Source organism: Mirounga leonina, unplaced genomic scaffold (genome assembly GCF_011800145.1).
Source record: "Mirounga leonina isolate KUSES-001 unplaced genomic scaffold, KU_Mleo_1.0 Mir_91, whole genome shotgun sequence".
Lineage (NCBI taxonomy): Eukaryota > Metazoa > Chordata > Mammalia > Carnivora > Phocidae > Mirounga > Mirounga leonina.
The window spans coordinates 39,915,860-39,932,717 of record NW_023270839.1 but is presented as its reverse complement, the minus strand read 5'-3'; the positions used below and the strand labels follow the sequence as shown (position 1 = coordinate 39,932,717).

Below are 16,858 nucleotides of genomic sequence, written 5' to 3'. Positions count from 1 at the left end.
GGGCATGCCCCTCTGGGAAGCCAGAGTTCCCAGAACTTTCTCGTCCTGTGGTCTGGGCCATGCTCTAAACCTAGGAAAAGATTAACACATGTGGTCAATTGATTTTGGAAGATCCATGTGAGAGTTGCTAATAAGTAGCTGTGTGACTTTGGCCAAGTCACACTCCCTCTCTGGGTCTTTGTTTTTCTTTCTGTGAAATAAAAGAATTAGGCTTAATCATCTCCAAAATCACTCCCAATTTGTTGATTCCGTGATTCTTTGATTTTAAGTATAGGTATAGATATAGTGTGTGTGTGTAAACAAAATCAGAGGGCCGAGGGGACAGAGCCAGGATGGTCTTTCCTGGGGATATGGTCCCAGCCTCAGTAGTAGATCTCTGGGACACATCCAGGGCTCATGTTTACCTTTGCTGCCTCTTCTTTCCTTTCCTACCTCCTCAGAGGAAAAGTTTCTGTTATCTTTATCATCATCACCACCATTTATGAATATAATTAATAAATGGAATGCTTAATGTGCACCAGGCATTGCTAAGCACTTTGGATGCATTATATATTTCATTCATTCATTTCAGTGATGTTACCGAACTCATTTTACAGATGAGAGAAATCAAGCTTAGGAAAGCCCAATATCACTGTCAGTAAGGAGAGGAGCCAGGATGTGAACCCACATCTGGCTGATTCCAGGAGTGCACGCTCTTACCCATGAGTACCAGAGGAAAAATACCACTGCTCGAAGATCATGGAGTGTTACACACAGAAGGACTGGTGGGTTGGTCTCTGCTGACGCCCAGTGTAGAAAACTGTCGGGGTCTCTAAAACATAAGCCCAGACCCAGACAAGGACCTGATTGCCTCAAACAGGCATGGCTTCCGGATTCAGCCCCGATTTCCCTAGGAATGGTTCTCCCTTGACCTTGCCACCCTAACTTTTACTCACACTTCCTGCCTGCCCTCCATTATGCCAGAACATGACTGTGATGTTAGGCAGGCACAGATCTGTGTCAACGCTGCCATGCTATTTATTCAGACTCGTATGCTAGACAACTTGCCTTTTCCCAACGAGTTCCTAGAGCACAGGGCCCCAAAAAGCCGACTAGGCTTTGGCAAGCACACACACGAGCTTGGCAAGACCCAGGCCTGACTGAGTCAGCCAGTAAAGATACAAGGAGCCACCTCAGATTCAGACAGTTTATTACTTACCTATACAACAAAGGAAGAATGCATTAAGGTCCCAGCTGCCAGTGGTCCTTGTCCCACAAATCCAAACAAAGAATATTGAAACAGAAGGGGCCAGATGACTGCAGTGTAAGTTGTGGGATACCCAGCTGCCGAGGAGCCCACTCTGGACTACAGCTAAGTGATTCTTATATTCTGCAGCTCTATTCTGAGGGCGTGGGGCACAAAGCCCACACCTCATCAGAACCTGGGAGATGAGAAGCACTCAGGGGAGATTGCCCTAAGATCCTCATAAGCCTTCCATCCTCTGCCGTTCTGGGAGGATCACAAAGCATTCTGCTAAGACTCAGAGAAGCTTTGGTTCAAGGCCCGTGAGGCCTATGGAGATACATACATGCAAGGTTGCCAGGGTAGATGATGGAGATATTCCCCTACAGCCTTCTCTGGTTTGAGGCTTTTTAAGCCCACCATAGAGAAAATAAGATTGAAAACCAAGAAATCTGATCTAGATCAATCCATAATTAGCCAAGTGACTTAACCTCTCCAGAGCTTGTTTTTTTTTTAATCCATAAAATCATATATTTTTTGTTTGCTTGCTTTTTGCGAGGACTTTTTCCTCTTATTAGGGTGTAAACTGCACAAAGGGATCTTGTTTACTTTATACACTCTTGCAGCCCCAGTGCTTAGAACAGTGATAGGCACATGGCAGCGATTCAACAAACACTTGGTTGAAAGAAATGAACTGCAAGATATTACATTGTACTTTGTTAGTATGTGCATGTGCATTCAAAGCCTTAAAACCTACTTTCAGGTCATTTGCAGAAAATTCACAGAGGAGTCCCAGTGAAAATGACTGTACTTTTCTTTTAAGGGAGTCCAACTAAAAAAAGCCTCAAAGTGAGTAACTACACAATGAGGAATGGAATGTGGCACCTAAATGGATTTTATTAGTGCCATTATAATAAATCCTAATGATACATACCTCTGACACATTGCTCTTTGTAATATAGGAAAGAGGGGAAGCCCCTCTTTTTTTTTTTTTTAAAGATTTTATTTATTTATTTGAGAGAGAGAATGAGAGAGAGCATGAGAGAGAGGAGGGTCAGAGGGAGAAGCAGACTCCCTGCTGAGCAGGGAGCCCGATGCGGGACTTGATCCTGGGACTCCAGGATCATGACCTGAGCCGAAGGCAGTCGCTTAACCAACTGAGCCACCCAGGCGCCCGGAAGCCCCTCTTTTCTATTGTTCTGTTCTACACCTGCCACTTTCCCAATCATGCCTGGTTCCCTTTTTCTCAGACAAGGTCTGGTGTAAAATAGGACAAAGATTTCGGATAAAAGGAACTCCTCTTGTTGCAAGTCACTCACTTTCCTGCCCTAGTCCCCACTTTCCTCATCGTTATGTATTACTGTGATACATATGGTTTTCCTTAATTGTAACTAATCTGTTACATCTCTTCTACAGATTAACAATGGCACAAAGAGATTGAGTGACCTGCTAAAGATAACTAATTAGTATGAGAGCCAAGCTTTCTGATTCCAAGTTCAGGTTTCTTTCCACCACAGCAGTGAACCGCTTTGCGACGCCTGGGTGGCTCAGTCGGTTAAGCGTCTGCCTTCGGCTCAGATCATGATCCCAGGGTCCCAGAATCGAGCCCCATATCGGGCTCCGTGCTCAGCAGGGAGCCTGCTTCTCCCTCTCCCTCTGCCTGCCTGTCTGCTTACTTGTGATCTCTCTCTCTGTCAAATAAATAAATAAAATCTTAAAAATAAAAAATAAAAGACACCCCCGGGCCTTGGTCCCTCCCCTCTGTCATCTTCCTTCAGGGACAGGGATTTTCGGTGGCCAGCTCCTTGCTCTAATCTACAACTCTACCTGGCACACAGCAGGCACTCAATATATATTTGTTGAATGAAAAAAAAGAATAAGCAGAGGGCGCCTGGGTGGCTCAGTTGGTTGGGCGGCTGCCTTCGGCTCAGGTCATGATCCTGGAGTCCCCGGATCGAGTCCCGCATCGGGCTCCCTGCTCGGCAAGGAGTCTGCTTCTCCCTCTGACCCTCCTCCCTCTCAGGCTCTCTGTCTCTCATTCTCTCTCTCTCAGATAGATAAATAAAATCTTTAAAAAAAAAAAAAAAGAAGAAGCAGAGACGCGCCACAGTGCGTCCTGTGACTTCTAGCGAGTCGCTGCCTGTTTCTGGATCACATCTGTCCCCCGTCCGGCGCCCGGTTTGTTCCTCCGGCCACTAGATTGCACTGTGGCAACGCACCCCACCCAGCAGGGAGCGGCGCCCTTCTTGGCCCCGCCGAGCCTTCGCTGGTCGGAGGGCGGGTCGCGAGGAACCGGAAGTGCCCGAGCGCTGCCGCCGCTGCCGCTGCCGCCACCGCCTTTAAGTGCCGTGTTCACCGCCTGGGTTACCACCGGCTCGGTCGCCGAGGAAGCCGCCGCAGCGGGGTCGGGAGTGGAGGCGGCGCGGCATGAAGCGGCGCAGGCCCGCTCCGTAGCACGCGTCGGGACGCTCCGGGCGGGGCCGGGGGGGAAGGTGCAGTATCCGCCCCCTCTCCTTCCCCTTCGCCCGCGAGGCCTGGGCCCCAGCCCGGCGGGCCCGCTCCGCCTCACCGGGGAGCCGCCCGGCGCGCTCTCGGGGTTAGCCCGCCCTGCGGTTTACCCGGCGCGCCGCGCTGCGCGGGTCAGAGCTGGTGGCGAGGCCCCGCTTGCCGGAAGAGGAAGCCGCGGCTCTCAGATTCCGATTCCACCAACGTTCACTGGGCGCCCCCTGAGCGCTGGCTGGGTGCTGGCCTCCGGACTTCCACGTCCGTTATCTTAATTGAGCCTCGCTGGGGTTGGGAGCCGGGTATTGCCCGGGCTTGCAGATGAGGAAGCGGAAGCCCGCACAGGCGAAGGGATCTGCCTAAAGTTCGACTGTGGCGGATCGGATTCGGACTGAGATTTTTCTGATTTCCCAGCCGGTGCTCTTTTCCTTCCTCCTGCCTCACTCTAGGTCGATTCCCTCCCTGCTCACCGGCCCCTTCTCATTCTATTTCACACACCCCGGGGCAGGATGGATACATTTCTTTCCCTCTTTGCAACTCTGCCCTCGCACACTTTCTCCTGAGACTTCTAAGACTTGGCGTCCCCCCATTCTCAACATTCTCTGTTACACCTCTCTTCTTCTTCCCCATTCATAGCTTTCAAGATCTTTGTCCCACTCAGTGATAATGAACCTCTCAACTAGCTGTGGACCCGGAAGAGTGAAATAGCTGGGCTTCAGTGAGGCGTGCGGGGTTCAACTGGACGACTCTTTGGCTCTTGGGTTAAAAATAAGAATGACAGTTGAGTACGTCCAGATTCAGGAGTTCTGAAGCTATTCTCTAACCCAAGATGCTCTGCTCTGAGTGAGGGGCTTAGTGCATGGGACCGTGTCTTGACATCTTAGTCCATTGTTCTTAGACTAGCATAACTTCACTGTTTTCCCTCCATTTGCCCCGAGCTTTTCTCACCACATCTCTCTCCATCACCTACTTGGGCTATGAGAGCCCAGAATTAAAACTGATAATGAAATAACAAGTGTAATCACAGATCCTCTTTTTTTTTTTTCTTTCTTTTACTGGAATTCCAGAACAACTTAATGCTTCCTTTTATGGAAAAGTTACCTAATTCAGTTATTTTCAGACTATAGCTAGAAAGGAAAGGAGCAAAAGTGGAATGCACTTAAAATGGATAGCACATTCTTGGTCTTATGAAAAAATTATTAAATTCAAGTTGGTTCCCTTTCCACAAAAATGGCCTGTTTTATAACTCTTTTTGGTTGTTCTACAAGTCTCCTCTGTCTCCAACCAGCTCAATATGTATTATGTAAAATAATACAAATGTATTATTAATGTAAAAGCAGGAACAGGACCAAGCACACAGAAATAAATGTTAGTAATCATCTGTCATTTTTGAGGATTTGCAATAGCCACCTGAGTAACCTCACATTTGTGTGCCTTTTATACTTTCTAAAGTTCTTCCATAATTTTCCTTTTAATGTACATCTAGATGTCAGGATTTACACTGTTGTTAGGATATCCTTTTGAGAAAATTAGGCTATACATTTCTGAAATTTTTTAAAAATTATGATTTTGATAATCTAAAATACAGATACAAAATAATGCAGGCATTATATATAATTATATATTACGCCAAGAAGAATATTTCTATATACTATTTGGGACTTTAGATTTAATCGTTTTGGCCACATACGATCCATTTCAATAATGATCAACAGCCTTATATCTTATTTCGTTATCCTGGTGAGCAGGATTGGATGGTGAGAAAAGGAAAGACTCCTGTGAGAAGAGAGCAAGATGAGCAGAGGGATCTATGCTTGAAGTTGAGTCACTTGAAAAAAGATCTCTTTGAATGTGGAAGAGATCTGAGCAGATGAAAATACAATCAGGTAGGCACGAGGGAAGGGCCTTAAGTGAGGAGGTAGGTGGGGCAGTGACGTATATGCAGCACATATATGTGCTGAAAATGTATGCGGATTCTCTTTTCCAATTTTTGAAATTAGCACTTTGAGAATGTATTTGAATATACGGTGTTATGGAAATCTGGAACTTAAATCATTTTGTTACACATTTGTGTAAATTACTAAAATATCCTAGAAAATGTGGGATATTCATTTACTATAAACAGAGTAGTAGAATGTCGTTTGAACTGTAAAAATTTGTGTGTGTATGTATGTGTGTAGAGAGGCAGAAATAGTCCAGAAGCCTAGTACAATTTAGGAATAGCAGGTAATTCGCTATTAATGAGTGCGAGCTAATGCAACTTTGGCACAGGAGAGATGTCAAGTTAATGGTGACTCAAGAACCTGGACAGTAAGCCTTGGGAAATCTGCCTGCTGAGCTTCCTGGTTTTATTCCCTAGCCTTATTCTTGTGAGCAGTGGTTTGGACATGAAGTTCCAAATTTAAAAATTGGGGAGTTGAGGATAATGAGCATGGTTTGTGTAGCTTTTTCTCTCACTTGTCCCTAACTCTTAGAAATCAAGCTAGATCCACTGACATATTTGATAGAAAATAGGCCTCCCACTAGCTTTTAGATGGGCAGCCTCCACTCTCATATACTGCCACTTACTATCAGTGTGCTAAGTAGCAGTTGAGCTAAATGACTTTTTCTCTGCTGAGCTGTTTGGATTTTGGTCCTTGGAGGTAAAAGCCCCATTGTAGTAATGTTACAGGTTGGATACCTGATAAATTCTTGAATGGGTTTTCTGGTCGCTTTTGCTACTGTTACACTGAAAATGATAGTACAGTTCACTGTACCGTAAAAAAAGACACACTATCCTGGCCACCCAGTTCATTTCATTTTGCATGCCATAATGCTTGCCTGGTGGACTAATTCACAACCCACGCCTGCTAATTACTTTTTCTCTGCGGTTGGTGGTTACCTTGGACTCTTGTTAACCTGGGAAATTGAGCTTTAAAAAAAGACATCGTATTAAATATACAACCATTCATTGATTGTTGTTCTAGAGGTAGTTACATAAATATAATCTGTTTATCTCCCAAATCCACAGGTTGCTCCAAAATTTTTGTTTATGTTGCTTCTTTTTGATAGTTTCGTGAATAATGCATGGCAGAATATCACACAATGGCTTGTTATAACACTTCTTATTTTTTCTGATACGTCACTGCTTTAAATATTGAAATATTGTTTAAATATTGAAATAGATAAAGGAAAATACATCCCCCTCTGAATTTGTAAAATGAAAAGAAGTATCATTAGTAGATGAAATATTAACACTGTTTTGGGGTTGAACTGGAAAATTTGCAAACTTGGGTTCAGATTTTTGTCAGAATATCAATAGTACAAACATTAAATGCTTTTTGCATAAACTACTTCACCTCATTAAAGCTGCTTGAAGATAGTATCTTTTTTCTCCCATTTAATCATGAGAGTAAAAGTTATATAATTTGCAATAATAGTTACATAAATTCCTTATAGTCACCAAAAGTGATCATAAGATAGTGATGTCTAGGCAAGAAGACAAAGAAAAATGTACCAGCCAGTTAAGTCCTTTATTGTTTGGAGTTCCACTTAAACGGAAACAGTATTTATATTATCTTGGTAAGTGCCCTGGGAAGTTTATTACAAGTACATTGTTTGCTGCAATTTTATTACTGTTCTAATTGGTCGTGATTATTTCTGTTAACTGAAGTCCACATTTATCAAATGTGTTACTTTTTTAAGTGCAAAAACACTTAACTCCCTTAGCACATTTAGATTCACTATTGACATGCTCTTGGATGGAGCAAACTGGCATATGGCCTGTTTCCTTCCAGTGTGGGAAAGAAAAAAGGAATTTTGGCAAGAGATAGGTAAGGACATCCTTTTACAAAAGTTCCTAAAGGGATTTATAGTCACAGTGAAACAGACATGACCTCATTTTTTTAAAAAATCTCATTTTTAAACTGAACACCGAGAAGGTGGAGCTATTACTTTTCTTACTAGGTTTCGTTGCAACTATGCTGAAGAGCATTTTTTTCCTTGCCTTTTTGGTGGGGGGACCACTATCAGACTGTCATTCCATTAATATAAAAGAAGGCAGGCCTGTGAACAACTTCATGTGCCTTATTTTTCTAGGAAAATGCAACATGGCAGCAGCGATGGAAACAGAACAGCTGGGTGTTGAGATCTTTGAAACTGCAGATTGTGAGGAGAATATTGAATCACAGGATCGGCCTAAATTGGAGCCATTTTATGTTGAGCGATATTCCTGGAGTCAGCTTAAAAAGCTCCTTGCTGATACCAGAAAATATCATGGCTACATGATGGCTAAGGCACCACACGATTTTATGTTTGTGAAGAGGAATGATCCAGATGGGCCTCATTCAGACAGGATATATTACCTTGGTGAGTATGAAGTCATAGTTCTGAGAGGAAATGCTTTCTTAATTCAAAATATAGATACAATTGGCACTCAAATTTTGGGGAATAAATAATGAATCAATGATGTTCCATTAAAGGAACAAAATGCCTTTCCTTAGGAATGGTCAGATTAGGAACACAAACAGTAAAACCACTCTCAACAGTTGCTGCTTTCATTTTTTTTAAACCAAGGCTGGTTTTGGTGTCTTTTTCCTGAGCCTATTCACTCCACATTTAACATCTGCCTAAATTAGATATATTATGCTACTGACTTCTTTATTAAATTTTTCTTAAAAATTTTATTTATTTTAGAGCATGCGTGCAAGAGAGCATGAGCAGGGGGAGGGGTAGGGGGAGGGAGAGGGACAAGCAGACTCCACAAGGACAGGTTCAGCCTCACAACCCTGAGATCATGACCTGAGCCAAAATCAAGAGTCAGCCCCTTAACCAACTAAGCCACCCAGGTGCCCTTTGCTTATTAAATTTTTAAAAGTAGGTTTACTTCTTTCTTCCAAAGTTATTTCACTCATGTACATATATATTTTTTTAGAGATACTCTCTGCATTAGTCCACATCAGTAATTACAGATGCATTTTTTTTAATAACTTAAGAGTATTCCATTATATAATTGTGCCATATTTACTTAACCATGCCTCTAATAAGGGGCATTTAGGTTTTTCTGTTAAACTGTTACAAAAGATGAGGCAATGAATATCACTGTAGTGGATCATTGTGAATTTGTGAATTTATATATAGGACTAATTTCAAAGAGTAGAATTGCCGGGACAAAAGGTGTGTGTATTCTGAATTTTGGTTGATATTGCCAAGTTATCCTTCAACAAGGTTAATCATTGTAATTTTTTTTTAAAGATTTTATTTATTTATTTGACAGAGAGAGACACAGTGAGAGAGGGAACACAAGCAGCAGGGGTGGGAGAGGGAGAAGCAGGCCTCCTGCCGAGCAGGGAGCCCGATGCAGGGCTCCATCCCAGCACCCTGGGATCATGACCTGAGCCGAAGGCAGATGCTTAACAACTGAGCCACCTAGGCGCCCCAATCATTGTAATTTTAATTCTAAGTGAGGTTGAGCATCTTTTCACATATTTAAGAGACATTTGTATTTCTTTTTCTGTGACTTATTTATAATCATTATCTATTTTTTATTGGATTGTGGGTGTTTTTCTTCTTAAAGTTTTTTTTTTTTTTTTTTTTTTTTGGGTGTAATGAGGGAATTAACCCATTGTGATATTTTCCTCTGAGGTTTAATTTGTCTTTAGCCTTTAGTGCCTTTGGTCATGTAGAAATTTGTGATTTTTCTTTTAATATTGATTATTTGATATTTTGATACCTGTCTCTCTGTAAAAATGGATAAATCTTTTTTTTTTTTTAAAGACTTTATTTATTTATTTGACAGAGAGAGAGAGAGAGAGCACAAGTAGGCAGAGAGGCAGGCAGAGGGAGAGGGAGAAGCAGGCTTCCTGCAGAGCAGGGAGCCCGATGTGGGGCTTGATCCCAGGACCCTGGGATCATGACCTGAGCCAAAGGCAGATGCTTAACGACTGAGCCACCCAAGCGCCCCAATAAATTTTTTTTTTAAAGCATTATGTATTTAGACTGTGATTGCAGTAGATTGCTATTTTTGAAAATAATTTTTTTTTAAAGATTTTTAATTTATTTATTCATGAGAGATAGAGAGAGAGGCAGAGGCAGAGGGAGAAGCAGGCTCCCCGTGGAGCGGGGAGTCCGATGCGGGACTCGATCCCAGGACCCTGGGATCATGACCTGAGCTGAAGGCAGATGCTTAACCGACTGAGCCACCCAGGCGTCCCTGAAAATAATTTTTAAATGATTGTGTTCTCTTATAGCTATGTCTGGTGAGAACAGAGAAAATACATTGTTTTATTCTGAAATTCCCAAAACCATCAACAGAGCAGCAGTCTTAATGCTCTCTTGGAAGCCTCTTTTGGATCTTTTTCAGGTAGGATTAAACAATGCTGTTCCTGTGATTGGTGTACATTTTCAGATACTGCCTTTACTGAGAGGCAGAAATTCAAGTGGGGTTTTATATTTGAAGTAGAGGTGACTCAAAAAGAATTAAAATATTTTTATAGTTTTGAATGTATGACTGTTAAATTCCATTTAATTCTCAACATCTGAAACTAAGGGATATTATAATTCTGAGTTTTAAAACTAGCTTCTCTCTGTTTAATCACCTTTCCCCTCTATAAACTTGTTAGTTATATAGTTCTCACATTTGGGGGGAGGAGTTGTTCATATAAAAGTAATTATATTTCCAGAAAGCTTTTTATTTAAATCTTTAAATTGAATTTGTAGTTCTAATACTTAGTAACTGCTAAGTTAAGGGTTAAGGAAAGGTACTAAGTTCAGTTTTTGTTTCTAAATATAGAATTCAGTTTATGTAGAATCAAAGCTTAAGGGTTGTTTTTGTTTTGTTTTGTTTGTTTTTTTCCTCAATATCTTATCTTTACACAAAAAGCAAATAGTTAAAAACACCCCAAGAACAAGATGATAATTTGGGTGTAATTGCCCATTTGGTTCTCATTTATTATTCTCCATTGGGTGTTTCCTTATTAAATAGCATTTTGGGTTAAATGAACTAAAATGTGATATTATTCTTAGGAATTAAAAAAATAATTTCCATGATAACTAATCATTTGACTGTAACTATTTATCAGGGCTGTTGTTTTTCACATAGGCTTGTGACTTTTCTTTAAAACAGAAAGAACCAAAATAATGGTAGTTTCCTCATGGAACAGTTTGCAAATTAATAAATCAAAGTTGTTCGTTGTTGTTGTGTGTTTTTTTTTTTTAAAGATTTTATTTATTTATTTGACAGAGACTCAGCGAGAGAGGGAACACAAGCAGGGGGAGTGGGAGGGGGAGAAGCAGGCTTCCCGAAAGGCAGGGAGCCCGATGCGGGGCTCGATCCCAGGACCCTGGGATCATGACCCGAGCCGAAGGCACACGCCTAATGACTGAGCCACCCAGGTGCCCTCAAAGTTGTTTTTTATTTTAAACTTTTATTATGGAAAATTTCAAACTAGTAGAATCATATGTGATTTTCAGCAATTATCAACTCTTTGCATTTCATTGTAGCCCTACCAGTCCCCCCACGCAATCCCTACCCCCACCTCTTGGATTATTTTGAAGCAGAGCCAGATATGTTGTTTCATTCCTAAATAAATCAGTGTGTGTCTCAAGGGTACAAATTCTTCTTAGATATTATCACAGTATCATTATCATAACTTAAACAGTTGTTGATCTTTTCTTCATATGAAATATTCAACTAGTGTTCACATTTCCCTGATTTTTAACTATAATTTTTTATACTTGATTTTTATAAATCAAGATCTAAATAATGTTCCTATTTTACAATTGATTAATGGGTCTGTTTTAATTGATTGGTTTGCCCTCCATCCTTTTTTTTTTTCCCCATTGCACTTTGTTGAAGAAAGGTCTGTTTTTGCTGATTGTTTATCTGTGGTGTTATTTGATGTATTTTTTGGTCCCCTGTATTTTCTGTAAATATGAATAGGTAGTTAGATCTAGAAACTTGATCAGACCCAGGTTTGCTTTTTTTTGAAAGCAGGGTCTCGAACAGATATTTGTACACCCATGTTCATAGCAGCATTATTCATAATAGCCAAAAGGTGGAAACAACCCAAGTGTCCATGGACAGATGGATGGATAAACAAAATGTGGTATATACATACAATGGAGTATTATTCAGCTTAAAAAAGAAGGAAATTCTGACATATGCTACAACATCGATGAACCGTGAAGATGTTATGATAAGTGAAATAAGCCAGTCACAAAAGGACAAATACTATATGATTCCACTTACATGAGGTACCTAAAGTAGTCTAATTCACAGAGACAGAAAGTAGAAGGTGGTTGCCAGGGGCTGGGGGAAGGGAACAATGGGGAGTTGTTGTTTATTGGGTAGAGAATTTCAGTTTTACAAAATGAAAAAGTTCCAGAGATGGGTTACACACCAGTATGAGTGTACTTTACGCTACTGAACTGTACACTTAAAAATAGCTAAGATGGTAAATTTTATGTTTTATATATTCTACGATAGTTTAAAAGAAAGAATATTTCATAGTTAAGGTGTGCTTCCCATCAAGAGGCATATAGAGTCTTATTTCTCTTCTTATGATGATGGCACCCTTTGATCATTGCCAAGATCCATTAATTCATTAGGAGTTATAAAATGGTGATATTTTATCATTCCTTCTTTATTAGCTGAAATACTGCTATAGAAAGAAATTACTGTTTAACAGTTATTCAGTTATCCTGATGTGTAGTTCATAATAAAAAGGCAGGATAAAGTTTTATTCTTTTCCTTTATCATTTTTCAAATAATTTGTTTCCTGCAATCCTCCATAGGTGATGAATGAGGGTTTTTGGAGGGGTGTTTGTGTTTTCGTGGTTTTGGGGGTTTTTTTGTATCTGCATAAACTTAAAAACTTGTTTGATTTTTTTGATACATTGATAGTTATTCTTATTGTACAAATTGTCTTATTATTGGCTGGTGGCAGCCCCTTCAACTTGACATGTCAGATCCTTTTTTTTTTTTATTTTTTTTATTTTTTTTTTATTCTTATGTTAGTCCCCATACATTACATCATTAGTTTTAGATGAAGTGTTCCATGATTCATTGTTTGTGCATAACACCCAGTGCTCCATGCAGAATGTGCCCTCCTCAATACCCACCACCAGGCTAACCCATCCTCCCACCCCCCTCCCTTCTAGAACCCTGTTTGTTTTTCAGAGTCCATCGTCTCTCATGGTTCGTCTACCCCTCCAATTTCCCCCGCTTCATTCTTCCCCTCCCGCTACCTTCTTCTTCTTTTTTTCTTCTTAACATATATTGCATTATTTGTTTCAGAGGTACAGATCTGAGATTCAACAGTCTTGCACAATTCACAGCGCTTACCAGAGCACATACCCTCCCCAGTGTCTATCACCCAGCCACCCCATCCCTCCCACCCCACCCCCCACTCCAGCAACCCTCAGTTTGTTTCCTACAATTAAGAATTCCTCATATCAGTGAGATCATATGATACATGTCTTTCTCTGTTTGACTTATTTCACTCAACATAATACCCATGTCAGATCCTTTTGACATGATCCTTGCTAATATGATGAAAATGTTCTACGTTCATCTTAAACATTGCCTATCCCATGCTTGGAGTCAGTCATTTCTCCCATGAACTCTGGTTCCTTTAGAGGAAATTGGTATTAAGAGACCATGATCTGGGTACTAGGGATGTTCGTTATTATTGGATTGGTGATTGTTTCTGGGTTTGTTTGTTGTTGTTTTTTTTTATTGAACACACAAGGGAATATATACATTGTGTGTGTGTGTGTGTGTGTGTTTGAAATGTAGGTGTCAATATGAATCCATATCAGTTCAGATAAACTATAAGTTCAGACTGATACATCTAATTCACATTTTACACTACAGGATTTTTCTTTAACCTCATTTATCTTATGTATGAATCTCCTTTCTCAGATGCCAAAGATCCCAGTTTAAACAACAACATAATTACTCATTGCTCAACATAATTACCCCATAGTACACACATAACAGTTTAAAAATAACAAAGGAATCAACATTGTGATTACTTACAGCAGTAACTTGGAATTGTTCTCTGTGTGGTTATGCCACCAGTTCTATGCAGTGAGGTGCATTTGCTTCATTTTGTTCTCAAGTGTTGGAATTCTTTAGTTTTAATTGAATTTTGTTTTATAAAATAGTTACAGCATTCCAAATTCAAATCCACAAAACAAGGTATATTCAGAAAAGCTCCCTGTCTCCTCTACCCTATTTCCTTCCCTCTCCTTCTAGCCATTTTGTTTTTAAATAGCTTATCCTTCTTTTTTTTTTTTAAATGTGAGTATATAGACATTCATAATCCCCCCTTAGATAAATAGTAACATAAAATATACATTTTTTCTACCTTGCAGTTTTCATATAACAGTGTATTCTTCAGACCACTTCATAGGAATCTATACATAATTTTTATTTCTTTTTAAATTTGTGTTGTGTTGTGCAAACTAATCATATTCAACCAATTCCATATTGATGGACATTTCAGTTATTTTCAATTGTTGTCTTACAAATAGTACCACAGTGAAATGGCTTGAGCATACAACTTTTTATATTTTTGCCAGTATGTCTTTAAGCTAGATTCTTAGAAATGAGATCTCTGGACCGAAAGGTATATGCTTTTGTAATTTTTCTAGAGAGTACCAAATTTCCCTCCATAGGAACTGTGCCATTTTGAATCCCCCCTAGCAAGACATGTGTACCTGTTTTCCCATAGGCTTTCTGACATAATATATGGTCAGACATTTTGATTTTTGCCACTTTGATAGATGGAAATGGTATCCCAATATAGTTTAATTTGCATTTCTGTTAGAGACAAAACTGACCATCTTTTTATATAGTTAAAGGTTACTTGCATTTCTTTCTCTGTATATTGTTTATTCGTATTTCTTCTTTTTTTTTTTTTTTAGATTTTACTTATTTGCGAGAGAGAGAATGAGAGACAGAGAGCATGAGAGGGAGGAGGGTCAGAGGGAGAAGCAGACTCCCTGCTGAGCGGGGAGCCCGATGCGGGACTCGATCCCGGGACTCCAGGATCATGACCTGAGCCGAAGGCAGTCGCTTAACCGACTGAGCCACCCAGGCGCCCTGTTTATTCGTATTTCTAACCCATTTTTCTACAGGGTGATGGGCCTCTTTCTTCATTCTTAGGAGCCTTTTATATACTGGCGATATTAACCTTTTGTCTGTGATTTGGTTGGCAAATATTTTTCCCAGGTTGTCATTTGTATTTTTACTCACTTTATTGTGGGGTGGGGCAGTGTGTGTGTGTGTGTGTGTGTGTGTGTGTGTGTGTTAGCCATGTGAAAGATTTTTATATCATCAAATATATTGGTCTTTATTGCTCCTAGAATTTGTGTCTTATCAGAGTTAGGACAGTTTTCTCTACCCCCAAATTATAAAAGAATTCACTAATGTTTTCATCTGGTACGTACATAGTTTCATTTTTTAAAGCTTTATTGAGGTATAATTGACATAATAAACTGCAAATATTAAAGTATACAACATGGTAGATTTGGGCATATGTATGTACCTGTGAAACCATTACCTCGGTCATTACCCCCAAAAGTTTTCTTGTACCCTTTTGTAGTCTCCCCCTCCCACCCATCCCCAGGCAACCATGGTACCAGTCTTGTACAGTCTTTCATAAGTCTTATCTCTTAAGTATTTCAGATTTTTTATTCTACTGTAAATGGTATTTTCTAATTTCAATTTCTGGTTGTTCATTGCCAGTATTTAGAAATAAAATTGCTTTTATATATTGATCTTATCCTGCAACCTTACTAAACTCTTTTATTAGTTCCATTAGATTTTTGTAGACTCCATTGGATTTTTCTGTATAAACGGTCATATTGTCTATAAACACTGGCAGTATTACTTCTTCCTTTCCAGTATGGTTACCTTCTGTTTCTTGTTCTTGGGTTATTGTACTGGCTAACCCCTCCAGTACAGAGTTGAATAGAAATGGTGAAAGCAGATGTTCTTGTGTTCTTGATCTTAGGGGAGGAAACATTCAGTCCTTAATCAGTAAATCTATTAGCCATAGGTTTTTCATAAATGCCCTTGGGTAGGCTGGAGAAGTACTCTTCTATTTTTGGCTTGCTTAGAATTTTAATCAGGAAGAGATACTGAGTTTTGTTAAATTTTTTTTTTTTTTAAGATTTTATGTATTTCCAGAGAGAGAGAGAGCACAAGCAGGGAGACCAGCAGGCAGAGGGAGAAGCAGGCTCCCCGCTGAGCAGGGAGCCCGATGTGGGATCTGATCCCAAGACCCTGGGATCCTGACCTGAGCTGAAGGCACATGGTTAGCTGACTGAGCCACCCAGGCATCCCTTGTTAAATGTTTTATTCTGTGTTTGTTGAAAAGATCATAAGGTTTTCTTTTTTAATTTGTTAATATGGCAAAGCATCACTTGATTATTAAATGTTAAATCAACCTTGCAATCCTGGGATAAAACCCACTTGGTTATGATTTATTATCCTTTTTAAGTATTGTTGGATTCAATTTGCTCTAATTTTGTTTAAATTTTTTTTATATGTTCATGAGGGATATTGGTCTATAAAGTTCTTTTCTTACATATTATGTATGATTTTGGTAACAGTGTTATGCTGGCCACAGAATAAGTTGGAAGTCATTTCCTCCTTTTAATTTGCTGGAAGAATTTGGTAGCATTCACCAGTGAAGCCATCTGGACCTGTAATTTTCTTTGTGGAAAAGTTTTTAACTGCAAATCCAATTTCTTTTTTTTTTTTTTAAGATTTTATTTATTTATTTGACAGAGAGAGACATAGTGAGAGCAGGAACACAAGCAGGCGGAGTGGGAGAGGGAGAAGCAGGCTTCCCGCAGAGCAGGGAGCCCGATGTGGGGCTCGATCCCAGGACCCTGGGATCATGACCTGAGCCGAAGGCAGATGCTTAACAACTGAGCCACCCAGGCGCCCTTTTTTTTTTTTTTTTAAAGATTTTATTTATTTATTTGACAGAGAGAGAGACAGCAAGAGAGGGAACACAAGCAGGGGGAGTGGGAGAGGGAGAAGCAGGCTTCCTGCGAGCAGGGAGCCCAGTGCGGGGCTTGATCCCATGACTCTGAGATCATGACCTGAGCCGAAGGCAGACGCTTAACGACTGAGCCACC

General features: G+C 40.1%; 1 protein-coding gene across 6 annotated transcripts in view; it reads left to right on the top strand.

Annotated features, from left to right (window-relative positions):
• The first annotated feature begins 3,520 nt into the window (after positions 1-3,520).
• The window catches only part of DPP8 (dipeptidyl peptidase 8), a 64,429-nt gene continuing 51,091 nt past the window's right edge, over positions 3,521-16,858 (top strand). Inside the window, exons 1-4 of one of the 6 annotated variants that reach the window (XM_034994450.1) lie at positions 3,521-3,714; positions 5,473-5,610; positions 7,802-8,071; positions 9,952-10,064. In XM_034994450.1, coding sequence (XP_034850341.1) covers positions 5,574-5,610; positions 7,802-8,071; positions 9,952-10,064 — 420 coding nt within the window. In that variant the 5' untranslated portion in view covers positions 3,521-3,714; positions 5,473-5,573. Of the gene's footprint in view, positions 3,715-3,755; positions 5,611-7,151; positions 8,072-9,951; positions 10,065-16,858 lie in introns of those variants that run through there. The other 5 variants (XM_034994452.1, XM_034994451.1, XR_004677335.1 and 2 more) reach the window with 5 other exon arrangements.